Source organism: Pseudophryne corroboree, chromosome 5 (genome assembly GCF_028390025.1).
Source record: "Pseudophryne corroboree isolate aPseCor3 chromosome 5, aPseCor3.hap2, whole genome shotgun sequence".
NCBI classification, from domain to species: domain Eukaryota; kingdom Metazoa; phylum Chordata; class Amphibia; order Anura; family Myobatrachidae; genus Pseudophryne; species Pseudophryne corroboree.
Window position 1 is genome coordinate 206,897,286 of NC_086448.1, and position 22,385 is coordinate 206,919,670.

A 22,385-nucleotide genomic window follows, 5' to 3' on the forward strand; every position below is an offset into this window, starting at 1 on the left:
ATAATCCGCCTCCCAGTTGTCCACTCCCGGAAGGAACACTGCCGACAATATCACTTGGTGATGCTCGGCCCAATTGAGGATTCGAGCTACTTCCCGCATTGCCATGCGACTTCTCGTTCCTCCTTGTTTGTTGATGTATGCGACCGCCGTTGCATTGTCTGACTGCACCTGAACAGTCTGAGACCGAAGCATGTGCACTGCTTGTCGTAGCGCATTGTAAATTGCCCGGAGTTCCAGGACATTTATAGACAGCAATCTTTCGTGATCTGCCCAGAGACCCTGGAGCTGACAATTTTGAACTACAGCTCCCCAACCTCCGAGACTCGCGTCTGTCATTAGAATTATCCAATTTCAGGCGCCGAACCGTTTCCCTGCGGTTAGATTGTGTACTTTGAGCCACCAGAGTAGAGACACTCTGGCCCGTGGCGACAACCTCACCCTGTGGTGAATCTGCAGATGCGAGCCCGACCACTGTGCGAGCACATCCAGTTGAAAAGGACGTGAGTGAAATCTCCCGAACTGAAGCGCCTTCGAAAGCCGCCACCATTGTGCCTAAGAGGCGAATGCACAAATGTATCGAGACTGTGCGTGGCTTGAGCACTAATTGTATCAGATGACGAATGACCTGTACTTTCTGTTCTGGTAGGTAAATTCTTTGATTTACCGTATCGAGAATCATACCTAGGAATTGAAGTCTTTGAGACGGAATCAGATATGATTTCTTGAAGTTGACAATCCAACCGTGCTGAACTAGTACATTGTACGTTAGCAACGCATTTTGTAGGAGCATCTGTTGAGACGGAGCTTTGATGAGCAAATCGTCCAAGTACGGAACTATTATCACTCCCAGGGATCTGAGATGAGCTATCATCACAGACATCACCTTGGTGAATACCCGAGGTGTTGACGAGAGGCCAAACGGTAGAGCCTGAAACTGGTAATGGTTCTGCCGTATTGCAAACCGCAAGAACCTCTGATGAGGTGGCCAAATCGGAATGTGTAAGTACCCATCCTTGAGATCCAGTGCAATCATGAATTCCTGTGGCTCTAAACCTGCAATTACTGACCGCAGAGATTCCATCTTGAATCTGTAGTAAGTGACGTACTGATTGAGACCCTTTAAGTTCAATATTAGCCTGACCGAGCCATCCGGCTTTGGTACCACAAACAGACTGGAATAATAACCCTGACCTTGTTGGTGTACAGGGACCGGAATCAAAACTGCTGCATCCAGCAGAGACTGAATGGCAATTTGCAGAACCGCCTTCTTGTCGTCCAACACAGGCAGTCCTGTCTTGAAAAACCGCAGTGGCGGGAGACAGTCGAACTCTATTTTGTAACCTTTTAACACTAAATTGCGGATCCACCCATCTGTGGACGTCTGGAGCCACGCCAACTGGAACGTCTGAAGGCGTGCTCCCACAATTGGAGATCCGAGATGGGCTGGGAGCCCGTCATGCCAGTGGCTTGTCGGTGACCTTATCGTCCTGACGACTGGTGTTGGTTTGTTGGAAACCACCTCCTCGACCTAGTCTACCAGGCGTGGCTGTTCCTCTGCCACGCCCGCGAAAGGACTGAGGTCTAAAGGATTTGAACGCAGGTCCAGAGTACCTCCGTCTAGGTACTGTTGGAGGCAATGGTAAGAAAACAGACTTTCCGCCCGTGGCCTCAGAAATCCATTTGTCCAATTCAGGACCAAACAACTTCTCGCCACCGTAAGGTAACGCCTCTATACCTCTTTTGACCTCCGCTTCCGTTTGCCAAGAACGCAGCCATAGTGCTCGTCGTGCTGTAACTAGCGATGATGAAAGGCGAGAAGTGAGCTGACAGACGTCAGTAGAAGCTGTACATAGATAATCAGCAGCTTCCCAGATTTGATCAGCGAGAAGTATAAGGTGATCGTCACGTACGGCAGACTTGAGTTCTGATATCCATACCATTAGCGCCTTAGTTACCCAAATGCCAACCAACCCAGGTCTAAGCAACACGCCTGCTGCTATATACATGGACTTTAGCATAGCTTCTATTTTACGGTCCGAAGGGTCTTTAAGCGTAGTAGCAGTTGGTACTGGTATGGTTAATTTCTTTGTAAGTTTATACACAGACGAATCCACCAATGGCGGATTCTCCCATGTAGCTGTCACAGACTCTGGAAACGGGTAACTAGACTTAAATCTGCAAGGTATAGAAAACCATTTATCCGGATTCTTTCGTGTTTCTAGTAACATCTTATTAAGAGATTCCGAAACAGGAAAACACATTGGAGTTCTCGGTCGTTTAGTAAAGACGACCTCATCATTTGTCAGAGGCTCCTCAGTTTCTGTAAACTTCAGGGACTGACGCACCGCTCTGATGAGATTATCAATGCCCGGGCTGTCAAAATCGTCACTATCTGACTGCTGGTCTACTTCGCCCTCCTCACCGTTATCTTGCGCAAAGAGGTCTGGCATAGAATCGTCAGAATGCAACATAGCAGAAACTGGTAAATCAGAAGACAAATGAAATTTATCCCTTCTACCCAAAGTGGACTTGGACATTTGGTAAGGCTGAGACCCCTCCGGTAGTTCTAGCGGTCTCACCCTCGACTCAGATCTTGCCGCTTCCCGCTCTTGTTGAGCGGCGGCCAATTCTGATTGCAATCCAGCCAGGACATCCGCTAGCATAGTCCATGGAGGGTCCGGGGATGAAACCGGCTTTGAAACCGGAGCCGAACTTGTATTCGTAGCTGAATCCACAAAACATACTGTACATGTGGTAGATCCATCCGGTAACACACTCTTACAGACATGGCAGTGAAACTGCTTTTTTGTTTTTGCTGGTGCCTTACTCATTATGCAGACAGACAACACAAAATACAACAACAGACAACTTGCACGACTCAGTAAAATAGTACTAAGGTGTTAGATTATATATATATATATATATATATATATATATATATATATATAATCTATCTATCTCTGGCCAAGTGCAGTGCACGCCAGTCTATATGCAAACTGATCCCAAATTCCCCCTAACACCCCTGCGCCTTCGGTGGAGTAGAGATGTAGTACAGGAATTCTGGAATCACAACAGGTAGAAACAGGAAGCATGGTTAAAATGCCCCCCCCCCCCCCCCCCATGCTTACAGTATAAACAGAGTACAGATTATAACTTTCCAACAGATATAAAATGAATAAACCTGTTAAAAAAGGCATATTAGCCTACCATCTAATAACCCATGCAGCTTCAGCTGCTGCTATGGGCCGGGGAGCGGTAGCGGGAGCCAGGGAGCGCGCTGCATAGAGCCGTGGAGCGATGGCTATGCACGGTGAATGCGGCCGGCGCGGCTCTGTGGGCGGCGGGAGACAGCACATAGTGGCGGTGTCCTGGAAGCGGCGGTGACCTGGTAGCGGCGGCGGGCGGCTCACATAGCGGCGGGCGACGCTTCACAGTACCGTGTCCCCATACTGCGGGGCGGCAGCGTGAGCTGACCGCCCCGTCCCCATCATACCTGGATGCCTGTGGTGAGGGGCTATGACGGGGCTTCTTCTGTAAGCTCCATCCAGCTTTTCCTGCAGGTAGTCCTGCACGTGGCTGTGAGGGAGCTCTTTTAGAGAGGATCGACACGCCACAGCTGCTTGTAGCAGCTTCCACTATCCCGGACCCACGCCTATTGGAAGGGGGGAAGGGATGTGGAAAATGTTTGTAAAAATAAAAAATAAAAATATTCAAAAGTAGTGTGGATAGCTCCACACAAATCCGTGTTGCTACTAGGAGCACAGAAAAAACACTGAGGTACTCTGGGATATGGAGGGGAGGAGAGTTCTAAATTTAATTATTCAGTGTCTTGTTCCTGTGGAAGCCGTCCATATCCCAAGAGTACTCCAGTGACCCCTAGTGGATGAAAAAGAAATACATACATACAAAAAATGTGCTCACCGTACATTACCATTACAGTTCATTCATTGGACAACCATAAATGAGGATGTGGTTGCTATGGCCACAATCATAAGGATGATAAGATGGCATGCTAATAATGCCATTTAAAGCATTTTAACAGTGTCCGCTTTACAATTTCAGATCTGATGCTTCACCGTCCTGTTTGAAGTTCTAACACTGACACTGTTGAAATGCTTCTGTACATCACATTATTAGTGCCCCCTTCGGCCTACCTATGTCCTCATTCTCATTGTTGTAGCTATTTATTTATTAACAGTTTCTTATATAGCGCCGCATATTCCATTGCGCTGTACAATTAGACCAACCTTAACAGAACAAAACTGGACAAAAACAGACAGAGGTAGGAATGGGATGTAGTTATGTGACCAATGATCAGGAGACCGCTGGTCACATGACCTCCGCCTGCATCCCGCCCCCTCACTATCCCGACGGTCAGCATGCCAACCAACAGGGACTATTTCCACTCGTGGGTGTCCATGACACTCAGAGTGGGAATAGAACTTGTGGCGACCGCAGGTCACCACCGAGCCCGCAAGGGGCTTATTGCGCTCGCCCCTCACCTCTGGCGTCAGTATGCTGGCCGATGGTCTCAACAAAAGGCAATACACACCCAGTAGGAAGGCTCTACAACTCATACCGAACCTAATAAATGCCCTGCTGGCAGATACAGTGTTTTTATTTTCTTCTTTATTTTAAAAGGTTATGACGTTAAGTCTTCAGTTTACAATAGATATCCCTTGTATGCGGGAATTGGGAGTTTAGGAAAAATCTTAAAAGCATTGACATGCAACACCTGTCCATACATCACACAGTGCCCATGGCAGACACACTGGGGCCGATTCAAATGTTTTTCTAGCGTCCGCCACTAGAGGGCACCTAACGGCAGCAATTCAATATTTCTGCCGTTTCGGTGCCCGCGGTAGACACTTTTTTTCTCGCAGCCTCCTGAGGTGCAAGAAAAAAAATGGGTCCAAACCCAGCAGTTTGGGCGTCCAAAGCAGATGGGTTTAGACATTTTAAGTGGCTAAACCCTGTGTCTGTTTGGGCGCGACATGCGCAATGTGCAGATCAACAGTGACCATTGTTAGGGAGTCTAAACAGTCCCGTTTAGATGGGACTTTTAGACGCCCAAAACGAATGGAATTCCCCCCATTGTTTCTGAACCTGTTCACAATACAAGGCCCCTAAGGCAATAGGGTATCCGTTCAGATGGTCGACCATGTTATGGTCGACAGTCATTAGGTCGACCACTATTGGTCGACATTGACATGGTTGACATGGACACATGGTCGACACATGAAAATGGTCGACACATGAAAGGTCGACACATGAAAAGGTCGACATGAGTTTTTTAACTTTTTTTTCTTTTGGGGAACTTTTCCATACTTTATGATCCACGTGGACTACGATTGGAACGGTAATCTGTGCCGAGCGAAGCGGTAGCGGAGCGAAGGCACCATGCCGAAGCATGGCGAGCGAAGCGAGCCATGCGAGGGGACGCGGTGCACTAATTGGGGTTCCCAGTCACTTTACGCAAAAAACGACACACAAAAAAGTTAAAAACCCCACGTCGACCTTTTCATGTGTCGACCTTTCATGTGTCGTCCATTTTCATGTGTCGACCATGTGTCCATGTCGACCATGTCAATGGTCGACCATTCATACCGGAACCAGGCAATAGGCTCACTTGCCTTGCCTTTGAGCTTCTCATAATATTACAGGAAAACACCTTCCTCATTTGGGTAGCCTATGTTCCGGTTCCATCTCTGGAAGTACTACCTTATCTAAGACTGAAATCAGACTAAACCACAGTCTAGAATTACCATAATAACCTACATACACATTTCACTATGTTTCATTTTAATCCCTCAAAATCCTTTCTAACAATCTAAGGGGGAGATTCAAATGTTTGAAAAGTCAGTTGGGAGTTTTTCCTAACATTTGAATCTCCACCTAAGAATGATCAGACTGATAAGTATGACACTACTTTTATACCCAGAAAGGAAAAAAAACAAACAAAAAAAACACCTTAAATATTGCAAATGTGACTCAAACTGCATCCAAAATGCCACGTTACAGTGTTTTCCAGGAAAACACTGTAGCATAGCATTTTGTATGCAAATACAGTCGCAGTCACAAACAGATCATAGCTATGCTGCATATGATTTTAGATCAGCAGAAGACATTTTCAGGGGGGGGGGGGGGAATGCAAAAAGACGCTTGGTGCACCAATGGCACACGACACTCATGTCTTATGTGTAACACAACTTGTAGCGTATGGAGCACAGATGTACGAGGACACATCTGTATAAATGCACAAATCAGCTCAATAATACCTTTTTCACATCGCAAATGCTGGGTCCCACCCGGGAATTGGAAACGGGTCCTTCCTGGGTGGGATCCTGCATTGGATCCTACCAACTGGCTTCCTGACCAGGCAATATGCTGGGTCGGGTTGCCATAGCGACAGGGGGAGGCGGCAGCACTGGGTGATGAGCTCATTTCCACGCCGCTTCTCCCTTTGTAGTGAATGGGTCCCAGGTCGCATCGACCCGGCATCCCGTTCACACTGCCCCTGACCCGGTATTCAACCCGGCAAAAAACACTGCATATTCCCGGGTTGAATTACTGGGTCAGGCGACCAGAGTATTCGCCATGGGCCCTTTCACATCGCACAGTGACCCGTGTCGACTCAACAGTATACCGGGTTGATACCGGGTTATTTGTGCTGTGTGAAAGGGGTTTAAATGAGTTATGACAAATTGTTGAAATTTCTACTTATATTTGTGAATTAGGATGTCCACGTAAAACTAGTTGTATTTTTTTTTGCTTTTGAATCTCATTATTATTATTATTTATTAAGAGTGTCCGCATTTATATAAATCTCTCATTTTCTACAAACTGTTGAATAGTGCAGAGACACAAGGATTGTGCAATCTTCAACATGCGCTGCACTGTTCCCATTAAAGCATGGAGCATATGTGGTTTACATATGCCAAGACAGTGACTTGAATCACTAATATACCTGTAAATGTCATGTTGAGTGTATTGGGAGAGGGCCTGAACTGCACACCCTAGCTATTTCTAATGGGATGAGCTACCTAGCTGAGATTTAGGGGGTGATTTAGACCTGATCGTAGCAGCAAATTTGTTATTAGTTGGGCAAAACCATGTGCACTGCAGGGGGGACAGATATAACGTGCAGAGAGAGTTAGATTTGGGTGTGGTGTGTTCAAACTGAAATCTAAATTGCAGTGTAAAAATAAAGCAGCCAGTGTTTACCCTGCACAGAAACAAAATAACCCACCCAAATCTAACTCTCTCTGCACATGTTATATCTGCCACACCTGCAGTGCACATGGGTTTGCCCACTTGCTAACAAATTTGCTGCTACGATCAGGTCTGAATTACCTCCTTAGTTGTACAACAGTGGGGGTGATTCAGACTGCATTGTAGATGGGCTAAATTTAGCACATCTACGATCAGTTTCTCTGACATGTGGGGGGGATGCCCAGCACAGGGCTAGTCCGCCCCGCATGTCAAGCCCTACTTCCCCCCGCACGGGTGTGAAAGCATCACACGGCGGTGATGCTTTTGCACCTCCAAGTAGCTCCGTACCTGCGCAGCCTAGTTCTGGGTTGCAGCGGCTGTGTGCGATCGCACCAGTGAGATGCTTTCATATCTCACTGGATGCACACTGCGTAAAGGGCTTCAAAGTGCGATCACTGTTGTAGAAGCGATCAGCTCTGAATTAGGCCCATAGAAACACGAGAGCAGTTAATTATACATCATATCTGAGGTTTGCGGCATAAAACTGGCCAATATTATGTACCTTCCCATGCTTAATTAAAAAAAAAAAAAAAAAAAAAAAAAAAAAGCCACTGTCCTGGCTTTAGTAAATATAAAAGCCCGTGACTGATTCAATTTTAATTACCGTATATACTCGAGTATAAGCCGACTTTTTCAGCACTTTTTTTTGTGCTGAAAAAGCCACCTCGGCTTATACTCGAGTCAGTGCAGGCAGAGGCAGAGCAGTGTGAAGGAGGGACATGGAGCGCACAGCGCGCGGCGCTCCTGTGTCCCTCCTGCATCTCCGGCGGCAGCAGCGGCGGTTCTATTACAGGAAATACCCGTTCGTGACCTCTGATCACGAACCGGCACTTCCTATAATAGACCCGCCGCGGCCGCCGAAGATGCAGGAGGGACACAGGAGAGCCGCGCACGCTGTGTGCTTCGTGTCCCTCCAGAAGACAGCGCGGGATCGACGGAGGGGTAAGTAACAGCACTGTGGGGCATACCTGGCACTTGGGGAGGGAACGTATCTGGCAGCACTGTGGGGGCATATCTGGCAGCACTGTGGGGGCATATCTGGCAGCACTGTGGGGGCATAACTGGCAGCACTGTGGGGGCATAACTGGCAGCACTGTGGGGGCATATCTGGCAGCACTGTGGGGGCATATCTGGCAGCACTGTGGGGGCATATCTGGCACTATGAGGGCATATCTGGCACTGAGGGCTGTGTACGGCTAGAGCTGCATTTCCCACCCTAGGCTTATACTCGAGTCAATAAGTTTTCCCAGGTTTTTGTGGTAGAATTAGGTGCCTCGGCTTATATTCGGGTCGACTTATACTCGAGTATATACGGTATTTTAGGAGGCGCTGTTTTTTTTATCTTGCCCTTGGGTGCTGAGAGCACTGGTTACACCGCTGAACACAGGACATTTATGAGATAAATTAAATACAAGATGGTCCTACCCAAATGAGTTTACATTCTAAGAAGTGTGGGATACAACACACACACACACACACACACACACACATATATATATATATATATATATATATATATATATATATATATATGTAGTGAATAACAATTCTGCCTATTGGTAGGGGAAGGGAATGTACTGTAAGATAAGTGTATTATCAGACAGCAGCTGTCGGTGGCTGGCGTCTCTGTGCAGCTACCAGATGTGTGGTACGGTGTGAATGAGGAGATATTGGTTTTCTTTAGAATCATGCTCATTGTTAGAAACGGTGTCCCTGGTACTGGTTTCCCATGATTGACAGATGCTGCTGCTAATGATGTTTAGTGGAGATGTTACGCATGCTATAAGTGCTGTCATTTGCGGCTGACAGTCATTTTGCTGATGAGCCAGTAACAGGTTTCTGCAATATGTACCAAGTCCTGCCAGCAATCTCACCAACAGCGCACAGCTAGAAAACTAAAATGCTCCTAAATGATTCACAAACCAGTTTCTCTGTATTCAGGTATCTCTCCTCTTGTTACCTAATTTAGAGCAGTCTGAGCTGGCAGCTACGTCATGTGAGACCAGGTTACAGTGAGATGCTGATGTCAGCTGAAAGATATCTGAATAAGGAAAATCATAGAGAACGCCATCAGCAGAGCAATGACCATGTATATGTGATGACAGGGACAGGAGTGGAAGAAAAGGGGCTGAATAATGAAGATGGCACATAAATACTAACTGTAGGTGACCATGATACTGTACAATCTATAAATATGGCCCTCAGCACAGATACTGTAGGTGACATGATATTAATACTAGAATTGTATACTAAATCCAATGGGCCACAAGTGGCACATTGGCTGTAGCACCTAGTAATGGAGGAACACCAGACCTTTGCTGGGCTCCTACCACAAGTCACGTAAAGGTTCTGCAGTGCACAAAGAAATCAATCAGAACCATAAACTGAGCTGTCATATGTTCTGGTGCAGTAATGGGCAGCCCAATGCACTTCAAGGGCTGCCTGCAAAATGTCTGCACCTTACCCTTAGGGGTCTATTTACTAAGCCTTGAATGGAGATAAAGTACCAGTCAATCAGCTCCCAACTGTCATGTCACAGGCTGAGTTTGATATATGACAGTTAGGATCTGATTGGCTAGTGATTTATCTCCATGCATTTAAATCTCCATCCAAGGCATAGTAAATAGACCCCTGAATCTCAGGAATAAAGTTCAAGATCCGTCCATGAAGCAGACTTGTGTGCAACCCAAAGTGCCTAATACGTGCTGCTGGGGGCTAGTCTTTAGGGGTCATTACTAAAAGGGTGCACAACATCCCTGGCTCCGCAATATTTATTTATTGCGCCAAAATGCCCGAATGACTTTTGCCCAGCGTTGACATACAGCTATGACTACTGTCATACTTTAAACCTCAGAATGAAACCAAGTTGCTCTATTGTAGAAGGAAAGCAAAATGCAGAAGTCTGACAATTACCTCAGCTGATTTACAGGAATCATGCTCTGCATTGCTGAAGTGCAAAGAGGTCAGTTGCAGCATCTGCACATAGCAAGCAATCAGGTTCTAGCTATCATTTTATACATTGCACTAGATAAATGGTAGCTAGGTCAACAACTACACTTGTTCTCTTTTGAAGGTTAAATTAATGTCAACCTAGTAGTATAACTGACAAACCTGCGGTCACAAGACAATGTGCAATCTGAAAATGGTATTTATTTATTATTAATTAATAATAATTCTAATTCACAATTATGGGCACCATACTACAAAAAGGATATCCTGGAACTAGAAAAGGTTCAGAGACGTGCGACCAAATTGCTTAAGGGGATGGAGACGCTAGAATACGAGGAAAGGCTTGCTAGGCTAGGCATGTTTACACTGGGGGAAAAGGAGATTAAGAGGGGACACGATTAACATTTACAAATATATAAGGGGGTCAATACACAGAGATAGCAGAGGAATTGTTTTTGGTAAGATAATCACAAAGGACAAGTGGACACCCGCTTAGTTTAGAGGAGAGATTTCGCACACAGAGACTGAAAGGGTTCTTCACAGTAAGGACAATGTGTATTTGGAATTCCCTGCCTGAGAGAGTAGTAATGGCGGATTCGGTCATTACTTTTAAGACTGGGCTAGATAAATGCCTAATGGATAAGGACATACAGGGCTATGGTGGGTAAATCATGCATTATAGTATTAAAAAATAAATAAAAAGAAAAGAAAATTTATATATATATATATATATATATATATATATAAACAAATAGACGTTTTATTTCAACCGTCGTCAGGCATAATAGATTATGCCTGACGACGGTTGAAATAAAATTACCGAAACGTTGCAAACTTATGATGGGCTGAGGACCCGTTCTTTGTTAAGGTCCTGAGAGTGCCGCTCAATTCTATTTGTTTATACAGTGGATAACTCTGCAAGAGAAGGCACCAGGTAATATATTCATTTAATCAGGAGTGCCGACCACTTGGACATATATATATATATATATATATATATATATATATATATATATATAGTCAATTGACATAAAGGCTAAACATTTACCACAGTTAAATCAGTCTTAAAAATATTACAGTGTATGAGATCATTCATAGGTTGAACTCGATGGACAAATTGTCTTTTTTCAACTTCAGAAACTATGTTACTATGTAATAATTCAGGGCCAAGAAGTCCATATAGTCATGTAGCAGATATTCCCTTGCCTTTAAGGAATAGGCCCAACTAGCCAATTGCTGAGGTATATGTGACAATTATACCTAAGAATGGGAAAGAGCATATTTTATTTAATGCTGCTCTACAGTTTAGAGCAGTGGTTTCCAAACTTTTTTGAATCACGGTGCCCTAGAGTATCAGAATTTTTTTCACGGCACCCCTAGGCCAAAAATTTCTTATTGGGAAATTTAGAAATATTTATTTAGGTAAATTGTATTTATATGTCATCCTTAGGCTCAATTGTGTGGTGAGGAACAAGATTTGCTTCTGTTTGTCCCCATATTGTATGACTGACAGCCACCAGCACTAGTTTTGCCTATTATATTGACCATAAATAATTTGAATTGGTCCTTGACCACCAATCCAAGGCACCCCTGCAAGTGTCCCGAGGCACCACAGGGAGCCACAGCACACAGTTTGGGAACCACTGGTTTAGAGAGTGTTTGTTAACAGCATTAAATTAGGTTCGCACTTGTGACCCCATTCAAAGGCAAATTTATTACAAGTAAATTACTCACGGAGCGATATTCTAAGCAATCTGACTAGATTGCTTAGAATATCAGCATGATCGCTCCGTGTGTAGCCCCCTCAGCGATAGCGATGCGCGGCCCCGCACATCGCTATCGCTGCTGCTAGATTGGCCTGCATGCAGGCCAATCTAGCGGGTCGCTCACTTCACCCGCTGGGTGAAGTGAGCGCCCCCCCCCCCGTCTCCCCCCGCATGCTCAGCGCAGATCGCGCTGTGCTGAGCGGCAGGAGAGATGTGTGCTGAGCGGTTCGCTCAGCACACATCTCTCCTGCATCGGCCCGTGGGTACTGGGCTTAACAATTCCACTGTGAAGTGATGCACTGTCACTGCAATGAGCGTTATAACATATGAATCATTGGCAGAAACCCCTTGGAGGCAATGGAAGCATTGGGGTGTGAAATACGGTTCTATTGCCATTGTTTAAACGCAGCAGAAACAGGAATTCTCACCTTCACCCGCAATTTATTTCCCCCCTAAGACACTGGCTTTCAAGTGCTGGTGACTTGTTTGCCCAGGCGAATTCTATCAACACCCACCACACTTTACGGTGGTAAGATCTCACTCAAAAGTGTTCGCTACCCCATAGGGTAGCAAGCACTTTTGAGCAAATAGGAGTTTGAATCGGCTGGGCGAAGGGTGCGAGTCAGTCACCCGTTGCTGGAGTTAAGCGTTGTGGCAATGGCAGCTCACCCCTTCGCTGGCAATTGAATTCGCCCGTGATTTATCAGGATTGTCTTATTCTGATCTTAGTGAAAAGCCACATCATTGTCACATTGTTACTATAGTGACAAGTTGTGACCATAAGCATTAAGCAGAGTTCAGGGCATGAGGGGCAGACCCATTTTAAGGGCTGCATCAGGTCATGTTATTCCCTCACTTTGGGCAGTTAGTTACAGATTTTTGCAAAATGATCTAGTTTTAATCATACCTCAATTCCTATTTGAAAATAGAATTTCTCGTAGTCTTTAAAATGCTGTATACTGCTGTCATCAGCATAAAAAAACTGTTTTAAATTGTGTCAAACAACTAGACCACTTCCCTACATCACCCACCACAACTAAGCAACTCTTAAACCCCATTATAGTAGATGTGGGTGTGGATCATCAAATCGACAGTGTTTAGGTCGACAATGTTTAGGTCGACCACTATAGGTCGACAGTCACTAGGTCAACAGGGTCTGAAGGTTCGAAAGAGTTTCTATGTCGACATGTGCTAGGTCGACAGGTCAAAAGGACAACATGAGTTTTTCATGTTTTTTTGGTGTAGTTTTCTCCGTACAGTGACCGGGAAGCCCAATTAGTGCACCGTGTCCCCTCGCATGGCTCGCCATGCTTCGTGCAAGGTGCCTCGCCCCACTACCCCTTCGCTCGGCACAGATTACCGTTCCAATCGTAGTCCACGTGGATCGTTAAGTATGAAAAAGTTCAAAAAGAGGGAAAAAAAGTGAAAACCTCATGTCGAGCAATGGTGAGGTCAGCGCACTTGTGGGAGAGAAGGAATGTGAGAGAAAGGGTGAAGATGGAAAGGGATGGAGAAAGAAGGGATGAAAGAAAATGGGAAGAAAGTGATGTGACAATTTGATGCATGATAGTGTTCACAATTGACCATATGTCGTAATATAATGATGTTTATTAGGGTGGTATGTTCCCACTGTCAGGTGTGTCATGCAGACCACCCTTTTCAGTGTACCCTCCTGAATGGACAACAGCTACTCAAATACAAAGAGAAAAACACCACACAACAGGGTAACGACTTATACTTTGTAACACAGTACAACACCGCAGCCGGAAAAATAAAACAAAGCATACAGAAGCACTGGGCAATACTGATGCAGGATGAAACATTAGCTAAGATCCTACCCTCACAACCCAAAATAGTATATAGAAAAGCTCCGGACTTGAGATCAAAATTGGTACACAACCACATACCACCACCAAAAACTCAGCAGACTAAAATAGATGGTATCACAAAGAGACAGGGCTTTCATCATTGCGGCACATGTATAGGGTGCAGGACTACTAATGCAAGATCAACCAAAAGCATAACAGAATTCTCATCCTCAAATACAGGACAGACATTCAAAGTCAGAGAAGAAATATCATGCCACACAAAGGGAGTCATTTATCTCATCACATGCCCGTGCGGACTCCAATATGTGGGACGCACAATTAGGACATTAAAAGTCCGAATATCGGAACATATTCAAAACATCAAAAAAGGTTACGATAAACATAGTGTGTCTCAACACTTTAGAGACAAACACACACAGGATCCGACACAATTGAAATTTATGGCCATACAACAGGTGACGAACAACTGGCGGGGAGGTGACTTCATAAAAAGAACAGGGAAGAACTCAGATGGATTTTTACCCTCAAAACCCTCACACCGAAGGGGCTCAACATAGAGTACAACATTTCTTCAGTATTATAGTGGACACTCACCATCTAACAAATAATCACCGTACGGATTAGGCTCATTTAACACGGTATGATGAACCCATACCTCGGGTGATGGGACTACAAATGTAGGGGTATGACAAGAAGTCTAGGGACTTAAATTAATTCATAAGTAAACACATGGTCAGTACCATTATATTAGTCCTACACTGAGGCAATCCACTCATCCTTAGAAAGCCATAAACATTTAGGGTCAGTGTAACATCATTAAATCAGGAATGTAACCGCCTCCTGAGCTCTTACTACCAATATACATTAAAGTACTCACACACACTATGATCATTAATACATTCCTCATTCTTATTTTTATATTTATTTAATATATTTTTTTATTATTATTATTATTATTATTTTTAATATATATATATTTTTGTATTTATTTTTTTCTTTTTAATTTTATTTATATTTATTTTTATTATATTTGTTTATTTTCATATTTATGTTTATTTTTATTATATTTGTTTATTTTCATATTTATGTTTATTTTTTTATTTATTTTTATTATTTTTATTTATGTATTTTATTTTTTTATTATTATTTTTTTTCATTTTTTTTTCATTATTCAGATTTATTTTTATTTATATTTATTTTTAATTTTATTATTATTTTTATATTTATTTATTTTCAATCACATATCAATCATATCTACTATTCATTTTTCATTTATTAATCATTTTTCACTCATCGTTACTATCTTTTCCTTTCACATCTCTTTCATCCTGTCATGCAATTGCATACATCGATATCGCACGTTACAGACAATTACCTAATATCATCAGATACTATCCAAACCAATCATGTTATCCCCCCCCCAAACCATGTTTATCCCATCCACCTACGTAATTATCATAACTTTTTCAATCTATACAATATATGCACCGACAGTTCTATCACATTATCCCCCATCTTTTTTCACACAAGTATTACCCATTACTAGTAATCAATCAGTGTTACCAGACATCCCAAATTAGGGACAAAGAATACGTCTCTTCCTATCAACATTGGAGAAAGCCGATTATATAATACTGGCCATTAACATAAAGGGGCGTGCACATACATTGGGAACCAATCAGTCCCATGTAACAAGCAAATAATGATCCAAGGACTCAAGACTTGTAATCCTAGAAAAAGGCAGATTGCTGAAACGCGTTGGAGGACTTGTCTCACTACACACTGCATTCTACAGACACCTCTCCCCGGCTGGAGAGAGGTATCCCCGAGCAACAGGGGCTAATTGAACACTCCCTCTCACGTGACACATCACGTGAGCGGCAAAGCAGGAAGTCACAGACGGGACCCGGCGGAGGAAGGAGGAAAGCGGCGGCCGCTGACCGACCACGGGGACCGAGACGAGACGGCCTGGACATCAAAGGACACCGGAGGACTCGGGAACGGAAGCTGAGCCGGCACAGGCGCGCGGAACGCACCCCCGGCGGTAAGTGTAAGAACCAAGCCCGTACCCCCGATTCCTCAATTGGTGCACACAGGGAGGTCTGACAGGCGGGACGCCGCAAACTGTCACACACCCCACCACGACTGATACTTACCTAGTTTCAGAGCCACATAGGTGATACCATACCTATGGTAAAGGTGCACCCTTGGGCATACCTGACATTCATCCCACAAGGGACCTCTGAACATTAGGACTCCTAAGGACATAACACTGACACAGACATTGTGCCAGATTTACGGAGAGGCACATACTTTTACCCACCACTCTTATTATTAATTCTAGAAGTTTTGAGCAGAAGTGTACCATTCAGGAGGGTACACTGAAAAGGGTGGTCTGCATGACACACCTGACAGTGGGAACATACCACCCTAATAAACATCATTATATTACGACATATGGTCAATTGTGAACACTATCATATATCAAATTGTCACATCACTTTCTTCCCATTTTCTTTCATCCCTTCTTTCTCCATCTTCACCCTTTCTCTCACATTCCTTCTCTCCCACAAGTGCGCTGACCTCACCATTGCTTAACATTAGTACGGAGGTAGGACACCTCTAGGCCTAGCAGCACTAACCCCCCATCCCAGTGAGCGCAGTCTCTCTCCAATTATCTACAAAAACCTCATGTCGACCTGTCGACCTAGCACATGTCGACCTAGAAACCCTGTCAACCTAGTGACTGTCGAACTATAGTGGTCGACCTGAACAGTAGATGTATGCTATTGTGATCTTATTGCTACAATATGAATGGAATGTAATTGTTATGCAGCTACCAGGGACTATTATCATGAAAACAGTGGAATAGTTGTGATTCATTCCCACCTCACACAGACGCAGTTCCAGCCAGGAATCCCAAAAATGTCACAGTCCATATATGGTCACTGGCAGGGGGTAGCAATTGCTGCCAAGCGGGATCAGAGCATAATATAGCTAACCTCACATTACAATAGAAATGCTATCTATATCCATTATCTGACAGAGATTACAACAACACCCTGAGCAGACATTTATAGACAGCAGATTACTCCTCAGAGACCATACACAAAGAGCTGGAACCTCCTATGTTATCACCACTCCATTTACTGCCAGCCGGTAGATGATATATGTTATCATAATGATGCAACTTTATCTGCAATACACTGTATGTTCCAATGACATAGATGTAACCATGACAGACATATCTTACTACAACAACAATGGATGATATCCACAGGGATAAAATATTGGTGAGGAGAGGCATCTACTTGTTGTCAGGCCCAGCAATAACAGTAAAGGTGCATACACACGGTGAGATATTGGGGTCAATTCAATTTACCAACAGTTGATTAGCGCCAGGAATTGGCTCCCGACGCTATTCAATACGGCACCATGTGACACTTAATTGACGAGATTTCTTCTCGCACCCCCTGGGGGTGCGAGCAGAAATCCGACAAAAGTGATTGTTCGCGGCCAGCGCAATGCTGATTCTGTCGGGAATCAGCATCGCGCCGGGCAGTAAAGTCGGAGAATACCTGTTCTCCCGACAAATCAACCTGTTATGCCTGTTCTCCTGGACTTAACAGGTTGATTTGTCAGGAGAACAGGTATTCACCGACTTAACATTGAGCAGAATTGAATAGCGACGGGAGCTAATTCCCGGTGCTATTCAACAGTTGGTAAATTGAATTAACCCCATTGACTATGCGATTGCCTTGAACTCCCAAGAGCCCAGAAGCACCGATATTCTCTATACACATGGTGCAATTTTGGCTATGGCCGTTTTTGACTATACTTTGTACTAGATCGTGCACAATATAGTAAAAATTGCCTTGCCTGCACAGTCTATTTTTACCTGCGATGCCGACCCTGCGGGAGCACACATCGACATCGCAAGCTGCATACACATTGTTCGATATGTGCTAACTTTTCTTACGATTTTGACTACATAGTCAAAATCGTAAGCACACATCGCACCGTGTATACGCACCTTCAATCTCAAATACAAATTCTCTGCAAAATAAAAAAAAAGGTAAAGTCCGTGCCTGCTGCTAGGCACTTTATGGGGTAGGTAATAGTACTGAAAGTCCCAGCAAGCCCAGAAAGCCACAGGATAGGGATAGATAGCAGTAGCACAGTACTGAATGGTTGTCAGGCTTCCTGCATCAAATCAAGTGATACTGTATGATGGTTACTATCATATCAAAACCATTCAGTGGTATAAACATTGATAGGTACTACAGGCCTTATTCATAGTTGTACACTAATGCCACCGCAGATGCGATTTTGACTACGAGGATGTGTGAAAACACGCTAATGTGACAGCTGCGGGGATTTGTAGAGAGACCACCGGAGCCCTTGCAGCTGCCCGCAACCGAGTACACATTTGCAGTATCGGCGCAGAATATGCCAACAGATCCTACTCCTGGCTGAGTCTATGGTTGCTGCTGCAACTGAGGGGCCGAAGATGTGGTTCCTGCAAACAGGATCGCATTCAGCAGCTGATACACTCCCCGAAAATGGTCTCAGCATGCCCGTGTTTTTGCCACCACTTCCTGTTACCTCTTACAAAACGTCTGATCCCTGACAATTACTTGTAAATGAATCCTCACGGTAACCATAATTGCAATTCAATCACCGCGCATGCGCACTGCGGCAGCATCGCACACACAGACCACCGATAATCGTTAAACTGTGTGAACATCGAAATAGCAACTCGCCCTCTTCGCTGGCAGTTTGCACAACTATGAATCAGGACCTATGTGCAGAAGCAGCTGGAGCATTTGTCTGCAGATAAAGCTGGCATCGGAAAGCTGCTATCGATGGCTGGCAACCAAAATTTGATGAGAATATTTTATTTCCATCAGATGAGGAACATCGATAGTTGCTAACCATTGGCTTCCAATGTCCAGACCTATCACAGGGTGCCTCAACCTGGCTCAGCTGATCCTTAAACGGGATCAGTATGAAATACCTATAATCAAAATCCTGACAACAACCGACCGCCGGCAAAATCCCGACAAGGGCAAAATACAGACATTTAAAATACAGACAAGGTAAAAATGCTGACATTTAAAATGTTGACAGGACAGTTTTTCATTGTTTATTGTTGTGTAAGTCAACATAGGTCGACATGGACACCGTTTATGTGTGCAGCTGCGTTCGCCCTGTTTCGGGCACGGTGCCTTGCTGTGCTCTTCAAACTATTATATTCTACCATCCCAGTGGACCTGGAGGGAAAGTATGAACAAGTCGGTTGCAATGAAAAAATCATGTCAACTATTTGACCTGTCGATATTTTAAAAGTCGGTATTATGACCTTGTCGGCATTTACAAACACCCCCCCATCCTTCAGCACACATTGCGCTGTGTGCTGAGCTTTCTGTGCTAGATTGCTCAGCACACATCTCTGGGAGAAACCTCCCGGTGTGTACGGCCCTGTAACTTAGCATCAAGAAGAGATTGTGCAGCAGCGGGATCCGGTCTGAAGATCGACAGTGTCTAGGTCGACAATGTTTAGGTCGACCACTATAGGTCGACAGTCACAAGGTCGACATGGATGGAAGGTCGACAGGGTTTCTAGGTTGACAGGTCTAAAGGTCGACATGAGTTTTTCACATTTTTTTTCTTTTTTTGGATTTTTTCATACTTAACGATCCACGTGGACTACGATTGGAACGGTAAAGTGTGCCGAGCGAAGCGGTAGCGGAGTGAAGGCACCATGCCCACAAGCATGGCGAGCGAACGCGGTGCACTAATTTGGGATCCCGGTCACTTTACGAAGAAAACGACACACACACACAAAAAAATCCTCATGTCGACTTTTAGACCTGTCGACCTAGCACATGTCGACCTAGAAACCCTGTCGACCTAGTGACTGTCGACCTATAGTGGTCGACCTAAACATTGTCGACCTAGATACTGTCTATAAAACGAACCACACCCCGCAGCAGCAGCTACGTATTATTGTGTTATATTTATATACCTGCACAATGGGGGCGCAGCGCCGTACACGGTACAGAAACAGCATGGTTAAAGTGCAAAAGGCTTATAAGGCTGAAGACATTGGAGGGCATAGACTACAATCTATAGAACCACTGCTACCACTGAGAGATCAGTGCTTAAATTCTCATGCCCAGAAACATCCTGCTCCTGAGAACTTAAGGCTGAAGACATTGGAGGGTATAGACTACAATCTATAGAACCACTGCTACCACTGAGAGATCAGTGCTTAAATTCTCATGCCCAGAAACATCCTGCTCCTGAGAACTTACAATCTGAACGTGAGGAGCAAACAGATAAGGGTGACACAGGGGGGGGAGAGATATAAGAATCTTTCCTCTTGCTCTGTGTGACCGCAAGCTCTCCCACCCCTGGGCAGGCTACAGAGTACACTGCCCTCCATACGGTATGTGCCCCAGATCACCTTCATATGCCTGTAGTTATTACCTGCAGTGCACGCCATGTATGCCAGCATTGCTCGGAAGCTGGGGGTCACTTGCTGCCCATTGAGAATCCACAAGGTTCACTGTCTCGGGGAGAAGGCTGCTCTGTGGCTGTGGCTGCTGCAGCTCTCAATGCCGGAAAGTCCAGGAGCAGGAAGTTTTCTCAGAGGCGGTGTTGCTGCTGCTGCTGCTGGGAAATGATGAGAACGAAACAGCAGGAGACAAGATTAACCCTTCATCCACCTGTGGGAATGGGCAGCAGTAGCTCTTCACCTGAGTGGCAGCAGAGACAGGGCTCAGTCTGATCTCAGGCAGTCAGAGGAAATCCCCATTCTCATTAGGAATTGAGGGGAGGGGTGACAGCAGCTTGCAGTATGATGATGTGATGAACGGAAACTTGTTGTTACAAAGGAAATGTTGTTTTAAAAACATATGATGTCATAGTGATAGTGATATTTGTCACTTGGGACTAACCTGAGGCTCTACATGACTAAAGTGTGACATTACCTTATCCCATACTGTAACATAGGAAAACATACAAGCTGCATATGAAAAGTTAACCCCTTGAAAACAGTCTTCTCGCTGTCAACCAAAAGGTTAATACTTATCTCAAAGAACAGTAAAAGGAATCTTGCAACATTTCCAGTTTTCCCAAGTCTCTTGCAAACAGAATTTCTGTTGGAGGAGAAACTACAATTCAGTATATCAGAGTCTTTGGTCATATTATATAGAATAAAGTGTAGAACTACAGTAGCTCTAGTCAACATGAAACAAATATAATGATGTAACAAGCCTAGACAATGATGTAGTGCCTGCTGCCGTGCAGGTGTCGTCACTCCACCCACCTGTGCAACTCCCGTCACAGACGATACCCAGAAGTGTCAGGGGACTCCGCCTTCCGGACCAATCACCAGCGTGAACACCACCTTGCAGTGGGTGATGAAGAACCTAGAAAGAAGGAACGTACCGGTTGAGACGTGCGTATCGACCTCCGTCCGGAGTACGGGGCACGTCAGGGGTAGCAGCGACCTTCACCGGCTGGGCGGAAGGTCATCACTGGCCAGCAGGCCTCAGCTACCCAGTTCTCACACACTCGCACTCTCGCACGTTGTGTGGTGAGGGGGGGTCCTCACGTCCGTGAGCAAACCCCCGACCGGTATACGGGGGCGATGACAAAACAGACACAGAGTAATACTCACTCCCAACTTGCTGGTCACCTTGATTGTCGCACCTCTCTGCTCCTGTTGGGGCAAGAAGAGCAGCCTCCCTAACTGCAGGCTACACTAACGGCTAACAACAACTACAGCCAACTACGCCTGCCTGAACAAACAGTCTTCAACAACTGAGGCTACTGGTTCTATTCCGAACTAGCAGAGACCGGACTAATTAAACACATTCACTAACCAACAAGCCAGTAGAACAATCCCCCGGCCCAACAGGTTAACCCCGAATAACCAGTTCTACTTACCAGATGCTGGTCACTGGCCGCTACCTTACGCTCTCAATAGAGGACGGGAACGGGGGTCCAGAGCAGGCGGTTGCCCACTACAGACAATCGGGAAATAGCGACGTGTGGGACGGGAACGTTACTCCACACTCCCAAATCCCCTGGAGTATACACCGCGTGGGGCCGGTCGGCTCCTCACGCCGGCCACGAATCCCTCGGAAGCTGCCGCACAGCCCACTTCCATCCGATCCGGGCCGGTCCGTACAAAATCACCCCGAGTCCTGTATGATGCGATAGGCCTGGAAGCCTGGGTGAGGGCGCAGGCCTGGAAGCCTGGGTGAGGGCGCAGGCCTGGAAGCCTGAGTGAGGGCGCAGGCCTGGAAGCCTGGGTGTGGGCGCAGGCTTAGAGGGCCTGGGTGTGGGCGCAGGCCTAGAGGGCCTGGGTGTGGGCACAGGCCGGAGGGCCTGGGTGTGGGCACAGGCCGGAGGGCCTATGTGTGGGCACAGGCCGGAGGGCCTGGATAGGCGCACAGGCCGAGAGGCCTAGACTAGGGCACAGGCCGAGAGGCCTGGACTGGGGCGCAGGCCGAGGGGCCTGAACTGGGGCGCAGGCCGAGGGGCCTGAACTGGGGCA

General features: G+C 45.4%; 1 protein-coding gene across 1 annotated transcript in view; it reads right to left on the bottom strand.

Moving 5' to 3' along the window:
- The window catches only part of MAP3K8 (mitogen-activated protein kinase kinase kinase 8), a 44,750-nt gene extending 24,101 nt beyond the window's left edge, over positions 1-20,649 (bottom strand). Inside the window, exon 1 of the mRNA XM_063922034.1 lies at positions 20,309-20,649. Coding sequence (XP_063778104.1) covers positions 20,309-20,336 — 28 coding nt within the window. The 5' untranslated portion in view covers positions 20,337-20,649. The remainder of the gene's footprint in view (positions 1-20,308) is intronic.
- Between the last annotated feature and the right edge of the window lie 1,736 nt (positions 20,650-22,385).